The 12545-nt window shown below is 35.4% G+C and overlaps 1 protein-coding gene across 32 annotated transcripts in view; it reads right to left on the bottom strand.

The window, feature by feature from the left end:
- Positions 1 to 12545, bottom strand: part of PARD3 (par-3 family cell polarity regulator) — a 685332-nt gene that overhangs the window by 249692 nt on the left and 423095 nt on the right. For all 32 annotated transcript variants that reach the window (XR_013758404.1, XR_013758405.1, XM_079107658.1 and 29 more), the window contains 2 exons: positions 2458 to 2583; positions 984 to 1366 (listed from right to left, as the gene is read on the bottom strand). Coding sequence is in view for 30 of the 32 variants with exons in the window: in XM_079107658.1 (XP_078963784.1) it covers positions 984 to 1366; positions 2458 to 2583 (509 nt within the window). In the remaining 2 variants the exon portion in view is untranslated. The remainder of the gene's footprint in view (positions 1 to 983; positions 1367 to 2457; positions 2584 to 12545) is intronic.

The following is a 12545-nucleotide window of genomic DNA, read 5'->3' as shown; positions in this document are numbered from 1 at the left end:
ATACACATGGATCCACCATTTATGGGGAGGGTAAATAAATTCATAACAGTATATGAAGAATCACCACTATCTTTCACCTTAGGAAAGGGAAGCAATGGGAGAGCACTGAGTCACAGAGCTGCAAGCTCCAACAAAGAGAGATTCTGACTTAAAAAAAAGCCTGGGGATATCACTGAGTGGTAGATCACTTACCTAGCATTCGAGACCCTGAGTTTAATAAGAAGGAAGGAAGGAAGGAAGGAAGGAAGGAAGGAAGGAAGGAAGGAAGGAAGGGAGGGAGGGAGGAAGGAAAGAAGGAAGGAAGGAAGGAAGAAAGGAAGGAAGGGAGGGAGGGGAGAGGAGGAAAGCAATGTAGTGTTCTGGAAAAGCAAAAGACAACGGGATAAGACCTGACTTCTTAGCAACCTACCACAAACCACTAACAGCATCAAACCAGTCACTCCCCATCTAGAACTGAAGTACACAACCTCTAGAGTCCTCTCTGAGGGCCATATCTGCCAAAACAAATATGACCCTCAGTATTTGGTTTTATTGCTATAGTCTCACTTTGGTTTTATTTGGGTAGTCATGCCCTGAAACATTTTTCTTTCATTGTCAAAACTTTTACTGTAGCAGTACCTGATACCTTCTTTTCATAAACTTATATCATGAAGTATTATTTTCTCAAATTATACATTTTAATTTCTATATAGCAAATAAATATGGAGAGCATAAAAATACAGTTTTTAATACATTAAAAAAGCAAGGTTTTTATTTTGTTTTGTTTTGAATCTTTGTATATCAGTTCTTTTACCTAGTACTAGCTTTAATCCCAGATGCTAGGCTGGGGATACAGCTCCTTGTTATAGCATTTGCCCAGCATGTGCAAAGTCTAGGGTTCCATTCCCACACTGGACAAAAAGAAACAATCAACTCAAGATGTTTGGATTAGTTGGTTGACGTTTAAAAGCAATTCTATCAAAGAAAAATAAAATAGTTCATACCTTTCTTCAGCTGGATATTGAGCCTCTTGCCTACTTTTTTGGTGTTATAACCACTGCTTGCACTTGAACTAAATACATTCTGTGAGGCCAGAGCTGGGGCTGATGGTGGTTTTGTGGAGGGGTGTGCACTATGAGGTAGTCGTGGGTGAGCTTCTATCTGCTCGGGTGGGTGGCTCAGTCTGGGTGCTCTTTGCAGTGCATGAGGCCCAGCACTGTTCACACTCTTGTTATCAATATACTGGCTGTCAGGGCTGAAGCGGCTTGAATAGTAATTGTTCTTCTCACTTTGGGATAGTTGTTCATACTGCTCTTTATTTGCTGCAGGAACCACATGGAACCAAATGATGGGTGTACGCATGGCTTGGCGAAACATATGTTGTGCTCTGGGTTTGAGAAAGAATGGAAGATTAGCAAATTAAGATCAGCAGACTAGAAGATATTATGAGCTTAATTAAGTATACTAATTAAGCAATAAGAACTGACAGAGTGTTGAAACTGAAAAGCAAAATTCTGATAACCCATTTATTAATCAAGTTTGCAAGCTCTGATAGAAGCAGAGCTATGTCTCCAAATATAAATTTGTCATTCTCTAAATAAAAATGGCAAAATTATCTATGACCATGGATAAAATACAATACTATGATCTCAACTGTAAATTATTAAATAACAGTTTTAAGAACAGAAGCATAATTTTAATATTAATAGAAATCGGATGCAGCCTTCTCCCTATGACACCATCTATACAAATTGTTAAATTTATTAAATATTTCCCTAACAAAGAAGTCCTTTGAGTTTTCAGAAATAAATTTATAAATATACTTAGGAAAGTACAGAAAGCAACTAGCTATTCATCAGTTATCAGCAAAATTAATTCAACACTATGTATGCAAAGAACATTTCCCACCATCACCACCCCCAAAAAGTGGGGTGGGGTGGGGGAGCGTATGGCTCAGTGGTAGAGCCCTTGAATAAAATGTGCAAAGCCATGGACTCTTCTTAAGTGTTCTTCTACTCTCACACATGCCCTTTCAACTGGCCAACATTTTGTTTTTAATTGAATAAGGTCTTCAGTCAGGAAAAAGGAAATCGAAGACACAATATTGTGGTTCAAGGCAGCTTTTTCTGTTTATTTATATTAAGGAACATTGTGTGCAACAAAGTTGAAAATGTGAGTTAAAAAATAATACAGATGAGCACATTGGTGAGTTTTCCAAAAGGTGAGGAAGCAACAGAAGTGTATAATGTACAATGGGCTCAGAATATTTCAAAATCAGCTCTATTGGTCAGAGGTCATTCGTAAATACGGTCTACAGGTGGTAATTAGCGCAAGTTGATTAAATTTTTAAAAGTCATGTGATGGCACAAAACAGGAACAATACACAGAGACAGCAGACATGTTTGGAGCTTTTCGACTGACTGCACTCCATCATGCCTAAAGCAGGAAAAGACCACAGTGCAGCCACCACACACTTACTGTTCAAATCTTCTATTCCGAAGGTCACCATCATTAATCCTGACAATGCAATCATTCTCATGAAAAAGGTTTTCTTGTTCAGCTTTACCACCTTTCTCCAATCGTTTTACTAATAACCCCAGGGTTCTGGAACATTAAGAATGCAAATTATTACACATGTAATATTTCCACCATGCACAAAGCCCTATTATTTTAATGCTGGCATTGCAGTTAGAAAAACTCCCTTATAAAGGTGTGTACCAAGTCATGATTAATACAAAGCAAAAATCACAACAATCTAAAAGATATGAAGAAATGTACCCTTTCAATAAATATAAGAAATCATTTTCTGGCATGTCAGTATTATATTTCTGAAGCAAGTTGCATACACTATATTATATATATTGTATGTTGAAAAATGCTCCAAACAGAGCTTGCTTAATGGGTCAGGGAATATAACAATGTGAAGTATGGATGAGCTCACATTTATGCATGGCTTTCGTAGTTTTCTGTTTTAAGCCAGATGGCACACTGCTGATGGCAACCTCCGCCTTTCTGTTAAAGTAAAGATAACTGGAAACAGTTAAACTCATGGCACTAAAGGTTTCAGAAGGTAATAGGAAAGACTTCAGAAAAAATAGATTCTCCATGCATGTCACTTGAATTTAACAGAATCTAATATTTGCAGTATCAGACCTGGTTAGGACTACCAAGTAAATGAAATAATTTGTTGCTAGTGTTTCAATTTAAAGAAAAATAGAAGAAAGTCAGTAAGAGGTTTAAAGAATGCCAGTCACCATTCCATGCTTTAATACATGTACTAAAACTTCAGGTCTACAAAAAGTTTGAATGAACTTTCAAAGATTCAGATGGAAAAAAAAATGAAAATTACTAATGTGTTCGCTCTAGAATGCTAACTTCTTAACTGACAGGACACTCAATATATCTTAGGACAAACAGTAAATGCCTGAAATGCAAAAAGAACGAGAATCTTTACCTAGTTGTAATTACTAATTTTTACATGGTAATTGGCATCAATTCTGTATCATGATTAAATACAAATTTTTAGGTGAAAATATTTTTGAAACTTTCAAAGTTTGCATTTTCTTTCATAATCCTAGTTAAGAGGCAAAGAAATGCTCAGGTACTAGAATTTAGAATACTTATATTTTAAAATTAAAGACATCATAATTTCCAGTAACTCCTATGTATTTACCAACAGAAAAAAAAAACTTGCAGGATTGTGAACGTGCTTCCCACTAGAAATATACTCAAATAGATACCTTCTTCTTCTATACTTAGTAATCATATCTTTTCTATGGTCATTTATCTCGTTCTCCTGTTATATACACACCTTATCTCTACTATTGCATTGCAAGCTCCTAGAAGATGGACAAGATGGGATTCAGTGATATGCACTCAAGCACTTAGTTGGTAGTAAGGTCTGATAAATGACAACTGAATGAATGGATGATTGAGTTCAGCTGAGGCAAAGAAGTCTCATATCTAACAAGGTTTTTGTAAAATAGAATGCTAGTGATCAGAATTCAGATTCAGTACAGTTCCATGAAGGTTACATTTATACTAAAGATACCACTGAACAGAAAGTAATTGAAGCAAAAGTCCTGTTTCGCTTGTTATTTGTAATTTAACCTCGTTTCTTTCATGAGTATTTATAAAATCATTAAGTTCATTCTAATGTTTATCATTAAAGATAATAAAGAGGCAATATACTAAGATCAAATCTATCAATTTACAAGAATAGTAAGAAGAGATATTACTGAAATTCCCTTCTGTAATTTTACCAATGGAGAATTAGCATTTATTTGTATTGGAATCTAAAAATATTAATGACTGGTTAAAAAATAATATGTAGGCAATTTTAGTCACTTACTAATATATTGGATTTATAATTGAAAAAACTATCATAACTCAAAGGTAAGAATAAAGTACAGTGATTTACCTGCATGAGCAACTTAACTATCTCAGTCCATATTAGGAAGAAAGAGATTCCATAACTTAGGATACCAATAATTAAGATATTAAAATATCATTATACAACAATCTAGGCATCCCTATTATTGAAGTTTGTTTCTATCTATAATTACAGTGTTCTGACAGAGGAATCAAATAAATAACATATCTATAATTTTGATGAATGGAAAAGATTTATATGAGAAATAAAATTAATTTCATTCTGTTGCATATGGATTTCCAATTCTTCCAGCACCATTTGTTGAAGAGGCTATCTTTTCTCCATTGCATATTTTTGGCCCCTTTGTCTAGTATAAGAAAATTGTATTTATTTGGGTTTGTGTCCATGTCCTCTATTCTGTACCATTGATCTACCTTTCTATTTTGGTACCAATACCATGCTGTTTTTGTTACTATTGCTTTGTAGTAGAGTTGAAGATCTGGTATTGCGATACCCCTGCTTTACTCTTCCTGCTAAGGATTGCTTTAGCTATTCTGGGTTTCTTATTCTTCCAGATGAATTTCATAATTGCTTGCTCTATTTCTGTAAGGTACATCATTGGGATTTTAATTGGAATTGCATTGAATCTGTATAGCACTTTAGGTAGTATGGCCATTTTGACAATATTAATTCTTTCTATCCAAGAACATGGGAGATCTTTCCATCTTCTAAGGTGCTGGGAGAATTGGAAATCCATATGCAACAGAATGAAACTAAACCCATCTCTCTCACCCTGCACAAAACTCAACTCAAAATGGATTAAGGGTCTCGAAATCAGACCAGAGACCCTGCAGATTATAGAAGAAAAAGTAGGTCCAGATCTTCAACATGTCGGCTTAGGACCAGACTTCCTCAACAGGACTCCCATAGCACAAGAAATAAAAGCAAGAATCAATAACTGGGATAGATTCAAACTAAAAAGCTTTCTCTCAGCAAAGGAAACTATCAGCAATGCGAAGAAAGAGCCTACAGAGTGGGAGAATATCTTTGCCAATCATATTTCAGATAGATCACTAATCTCCAGAATCTATAAAGAACTCAAAAAACTCTACACCAAGAATGCAAATAATCCAATCCACAAATGGGCTAAGGAAATGAATAGACACTTCACAGAAGATGATCTACAAGCAATCAACAAACATATGGAAAAATGTTCAACATCTCTAGTAATAAGAGAAATGCAAATCAAAACCACCCTCAGATTCCATCTCACCCCAATTAGAATGGCGATTATCAAGAATACGAGCAACAACAGGTGTTGGCGAGAATGTGGGGAGAAAGGTACACTCATACATTGCTGGTGGGGCTGCAAATTAGTGCAGCCACTATGGAAAGCAGTGTGGAGATTCCTTAGAAAACTTGGAATGGAATCACCATTTGACCCAGCTATCCCACTCCTTGGTCTATACCCAAAGGACTTAAAATCAGCATACTACAGAGATACAGCCACATCAATGTTCACAGCTGCTCAATTCACAATAGCCAGACTGTGGAACCAACCTTGATGTCCTTCAATTGATGAATGGATAAAGAAACTGTGGTATATATACACAATGGAATATTACTCAGCCATAAAGAATGATAAAATTATAGCATTTGCAGGCAAATGGATGAAATTGGAGAATATCATGCTAAGTGAGATAAGCCAATCTCAAAAAACCAAAGGTTGAATGATATCACTAATAAGTGGATGAGGACACATAATGGGGGAAGGGAGGGGTTAGTGTTAGGGTTAGGATTAGGGTTAGGGAGGGGGGCAAGAATGGAGGAAGGAAGGTCTGTATAGAGGGAAAAGAGGGGTGGGGGGAAGGGAAAAATAACAGAATGAATCAAACAACATTACCCTATGTAAATTTATGATTACACAAATGGTATGCCTTTACGCCATGTACAGAGAAACAACATGTATCCCATTTGTTTACAATAAAAAAAAATTGAAAAAAAAATTAAGGCACAAACACTGATAACACTGGAATGTGAAAAAGTCACTTGACCTCTTGACCTTCAAAGCAGACATGAAAAGAAAACCTTACAGGTAAAGAGGCATTAATTGTTCATAGGTAATCATAACATAGCCACACATGTGGTGTGGCACACCTATTGTTAAAAGCCACCTCTATGACTAAGAACACCTTTTTAAAGTGCAGGAACACAGTCCTTGAAATAAAAATATACTGCACCAAGATTGACTCCAGTTAATTAGTTTTAATTGAGAAAATCATAAGTAATTTTCTCATGTGGCTCCATTTCTGTAATCAAAAGTAACTACTAATAAATATGTTTTTATGTCCTCCAAAATATTTTGTATAACCCAAAATAACTCACAGAAAATTTCTAGGGAAATATACATTGACTATATTTAATGACACTTGTTTCGTAGTTAACTAATACTGATAATTTCCTGAAATTTGTGAATTTATATTCAAAAGATCCTTTCAGTATTTATGACACTTTAAAACAGTGCCACTGTCTGGTGCACATCCACAGACCTAGGTATGTGGGAGGCTGAAGTTGGAGGATTATTTCACCCAGGCTTCTCAAGCCAGCATGAACAACATGGTGAGATAAAAATCCCTAAATAACTAAATAAACAAAACCAGAAAACTTAGAAATCTCTACTCTGTTTCTACAAGTGACATCAATATTCTTTTCAGATAAATAGGTAAATGGATTTATACTCATCTAGATGTTGTTTTCCTAGTAATCATTCTAAAATAATGATCCAAAGTTAAAAAAAAAAAAAAAAAGCATGCCACATTTTGTGTATTCAATGACTGTCTTTCTGAATAGGCTCTCTTATATGGCCAAATGCATCAGGGATCCAAATATACAATAAAAATGTTAAAAATCATAATTAAATACCCTACCACATTTCCAAGAGAGAAAATGGAAGTTTATTAACCAAGACTTTAACATCCAATATTGCTATAATAGATGCAAATATCCTTTAACTCCGTACTGGGGTTCAGAGGCTTGATGGAGTGGGGAGGGGCACAGGATGAAAAGCTTCACCCAGTGTGACACAGAAAATGATCAGGGAATCAAGGAACAGACTGAATTAAGGTGAAGTTAGTAGCCTGCTGATTTCTAAGTACTTGACCATAGTATTAGAATTATTCTCTCAAAAAGAATGAATTAATTTAAAGTAAAGTGGTACAATCTGCAAAATTATCTCATTTGTTCCATGAAAATGATTACAAAAGTACAAAAGGAATAGGAATGAATGATGATTTAAAAGAAAAAAAACCTCACAAGAAAATTGAACTGATAACTGAGAAGGAAAAGAACCTCTGAGGGGAAATCTAAGGGAAGTAGCAATAACACACACTTTCAGCTGCCTGCAAATGTGTGGGGGCAAGCAGATAATAATTCTATTTCTATACTAATCACTTTAAATTTAAAGTTATCTCAAAGGGTATATTAAAAGCAAATTTTAGGTACGTATGCCAGGAACTCAATGCAGAGACTGGTGTTTGTTCTAAAGCAATGGACAATTACCACCTGTGGTACAGCAGCTCCCACATCATTTTTTTAAATATATATATATATATATATATTTCTCTTTTTTTTCTAGTTGTAAGTGGACACAATATCTTTATTTTTATGTGGTGCTGAGAATCAAACCTAGGGCCTCACGCATGCTAGGCAAGCGCTTTACTACTGAGCCACAATCCCAGTCCCCCACATCATTTTTTTACAGAGTCCCTAAAGCCAGCCAGGTTCCAAACCTTTGGGCATGTCTGTGTGCTGGTACGAGAACTGTTTTTGTTATCAGCAGCTAGTACCAGACATCCTTATGGAGGCAATCATGTTCTATCAAAGAGACTACTATATAAAAAATAAAAAGGTCTTGGCATTGTGCAGCACATCTGTGCAGCTCAGGAGGCTGAGGCAGGAGGATCACAAGTTCAAAGCCAGCTTCAGCAACCTAGGGAGACCTTGTCTCAAAATGAAAAAATAAAAACAGCTGGGATGTGGCTCAGTGGTTAAAGGCCCAGGGGTACAGTTCCTGGGGAAGGAAAATGGGAAGGGACAGGAGGGGAGGGGAAGGGAAGGGAAGGGAAGGAAATACAGACAGAAATACAGACAGACAGATAAGACATGACACATTTATTAATGCAGCTGGTCACTTTCTTGAAGAAATAACTATAGGCTTTAGGGGTAGGTTAAAAAAGAATCCTACTGCACTTCACTTACAAATCCAATGTAAACCCTACTCGATTTATATGGTTTCCAAGCAAATGGATTTTTTCTGGATAGTCTCAAACATTCCTCCTCTTCTACTATTTCCTACATCTTTTTCCATTCCAAATACTTTTCTTAAACAAATAAAAATATGTAATTGCATAGACATTTCTTTCAAGTCTTTTCTCATAGTTCTTGAACAATTCTCTTCAAAAAGTCAAGTAAAAATGCAGTCACAGAAAGCAAGCCATTGAAATGCTGCATCTTTGTACATGATATCGGATGCATAATTAGAAATTTAACTGCTTAGATTATATTAAGAATTGCACCACTACATTTTTACAAGGTTCATTAGCCTAATTATACACTTAATTAAAACAAACTCAGTCACACATGGTAACATTTTCAATTCTAAGTATAAATTACAACCAATGATAAAACTGAAAATAAGTAACAAATGTTTTATTGACATCTAAATTGGCTGAGTAAGTCTGAGTTTTGCTTTGATAATGTAAACTCCCACAACTGCCACCCAGCTGTATGGAAATGATCATAATTCATCTTAATAAAAGCTGACACAGTGTAAACACCACAACTGTAGTGAAGGCAGAGTATGAATGGGCAGAACAGGATCCCATCAAAAGAAACCTGTCACCTCCCAGAGTGCTGTATGTGGGAGGCCAGCAATTATATGGTGAAACCACAGCCAATGACAGAGCCCACTGCAACTCAGGAAAATTTAAAGAGAACTCGAATTAAACAAACAAACAAAAATTGATTTTTAAAAAAAATCTTTGGACTGAGGGTGTAACTCCGTGGTCAAGTGTTTGGCACACATGAGGCCCTAGGACAGGAGAGGAGGGGAGGCGAGGGGAGAGGAGGAGAGAGGAGGGGAGACGAACTTAATGGATGAGAAAAGGTAGTTTGAAAAAAAGAAAAAAAAAATGGTAAATAAAAAATGTAGAATTTCTAGCTGGACATGGTGGCACGTAAATCTGTAAATTTGTGTAAGATCTGTAAATAGCTTGTAAATCTCAGCAACTCCAAAGGCAAGAAGATTATAAGTTCCAGGCAAGGCTTGGCAACACAGCGTGACCCTGTCTTAAAATAAAAAGGGCTGGAGGTATAGCTTAGTTTCCACTAAGTATCCCTGTGTTCCATCCACGTGTACCAAAAAAAAAAAAAGTGGAATAGAGGGGCGGGTTTCTACAGCTTAAGCAGAAATGATAGATACTTTCATAACACACTCAAAAAAATGTAACTTATCTGAATGTAAAATACAAACTTTTCTCTCTGAACCAACAGATTATGGTCCTTTATTTTGCACAAAATATTCTGGCAAAAGACTACTGATCCAGTAAATAAATTTAAATTGTGTTTTTTCAAAAGGAATGAAATTAAAATTGAATACTCAGAGTTCAGGAGCATATTTATTCTGTGCTAATTCCACAAAGTTCACATTGATTCTAAGTCTTATTAACATATGTACCCAATTAACTAAACAAATGTGTACTCAGATTCTCAAATTTAAAATGTAACAATAAATTTTCCCTTAGTTTCATGATATAGGAAAAAAATCATTTTCCCTGATTTTGTAGACAAATCACTACCTCCCTAGACAACCAGAATACCAAGCAACATTGGAAAGAATTCTAAGGCACATATGCAATATAAGTTGAAGATAAAAATACGTTCTCATGATTTGATCATTTTTATTAGCTGTCAGCGCCATGTACCTTTGTAAAATTCATTACATGCATAGTCTTATTTAAAACCCTCAGAAATCATATGATTCACATCATTCCATGTACAGACTGAGGCTAAGTGACATTAATTTGCCCAAAGATAAGTTTAGTACAAAGATAGAACCAGGTTACATCCAGGTATTCTGGACTGCTGCTGAAAACCCTCTGCAAATAACAAATTAACTAACAATAATTATAACCTGATAAATCATAACTGGGACAGCCAAACTCACATTTTGCTTGAATAATTAAATTAATGAATATGTTATATCTCAAGATCTTCCAAAAATGTTTGCCTCCTACTCTTACAGAAAGAAGAACATTAGGGCTGGGGATATAGCTCAGTGGTAGATCACTTGCCTAGCATTCACGAGGTCCTAGCACCACAAGAGAGAAAAAAAAAAAAAAGGAAAAAAAGAAGAAGAAGAGGAACATTAGCTTAAGGGAATTTAATCAATTTATATGTCCAATTTACCAAAAACAAACATATTTCAATAACTTTCTAGATAATTAATATATACTTATATTAATACAGAATACATATTTGTTGAATACAAATAGTAATACATACAGAATACACATTTTCCATTAAGGTCATTTTCACTTCAACATGAAACCCAAAAACATTACGAATATTCTCTTAGGCATAGAATTTTTTTTTTTTTTTGAGTTTAAGAGATGGTAGAATTGATGGACAATAATGTAAGTAAGCAATAGGAAGGTGTAGAATGGAGGAGTCATAAAAGAAACTTCAGCATATCAGTTAAACTTTTCCTAAGGATGTGGATGTTTCATCTGATACTCTGAATATTAAGTTGAATATAAATTTTTGAAAAAAAATTTATTTGGGGAAAAAATTCAAAATCAAACAAATCAAAAGATGGTACACAGGTTAAAAAATAGTAAGATGAAAAGTAATGTGAATAAACAGAGCAGCTGCCAACACAGGCCAGTAGCAGAAAGAAACACACCCAGACCCATCTGGGATTGTGCACCATCTCACCAGGCCTTTATTTTCTCCCTAAGTGAGAATCAGATCCTAGAAAGGAGAATTATGTGAGCACATTTTACTAACTGGAAGATGCTTGGTGGGTTTTTTGTTTGTTTGTTTTCCTTTTTCCCTTTTTCTTGTGAATTCCTGAGAACTGGCAGCAGGATTGGGTGTGTGTGTGCAAAATAATACCCAATTGCCACAAAAGGCTTTCTTGTCAACCAGTAAGTGAAACTGAAAAAATTATGGATGCTTGCTCCCCACAAATATGAATAGGAAACCGATAAGGGAGTTTTAAACATGACAAATAATAAACTATAAACCCCAGGCCATCAGGCATTTTTGTTTATTTGATTCCCTAGGGCAAAGGCTGGCAAACTACAGCCCATGAATCAAATCAGCCAGCAAACGGTTTTGTAAGAGAAGCTTTTCTGAAACACAGCCACACTTCTTTGTGTTTGTTAGGTGGTTTTTGCAAAACACAGGGATCAAACCCAGGACCTCCCAAATGCTATGCAAGTTTACTATCACTTAATTACATTCCTAACCCTTTTTATTTTCTCACTTTGAGTCAGGTCTGAGTTGCCCAGGCTACCCTCAAACCTGATGATCCTCCTGCCTCAGCCTCCCTAGTAGTGAGATTATACGGGTGTGTCACTGCACCTAGTCATTTGTTTATTTTTTGTCAAGGACAGTGTTCGTACTACAACAAGTATGAATAGTTGCAACAGACCCTCAGGGGCTTCTGCCCCTGAGAGTCTCTTCACAGAAAGTTTGCAAATCCCTGATCTGGGATATCCTCAGCATCAGATGTTGTAACTGGTAGACACTAGATCTTTTTTGAAAAAACCTGCTTAAATAAAATTAATAAACACATAACTACTATTTCCATAAAGAAAAAGTAATACCAAAGAGATTTTAAGTGCCACAGATTTGAGTACAAAGATGAATGTATACTAGTATCTGTTACAGAAAAGATTCAGAGAAACAGCCTATACTTCATCAAAATATGTTTTAAACATACTTGTATCGATAGGGGAAAAGATTTAGAATATGTACTATGAGTTAGATTGGAGTTCATGTAAGACTAATAAAAGTCTCTGCAGTGTTATCGTCTAATACATTCTGATTCATATACTTTACAAACTATTTCCCACCAAATCACACACACTTGTATATAGCCCTTATTCATAACATATTTTTGGAATGACTA

Source organism: Sciurus vulgaris (genome assembly GCF_902686455.1).
Source record: "Sciurus vulgaris genome assembly, chromosome: 12".
Taxonomy (NCBI): domain Eukaryota; kingdom Metazoa; phylum Chordata; class Mammalia; order Rodentia; family Sciuridae; genus Sciurus; species Sciurus vulgaris.
This window is presented reverse-complemented; position numbering and strand designations above follow the sequence as displayed.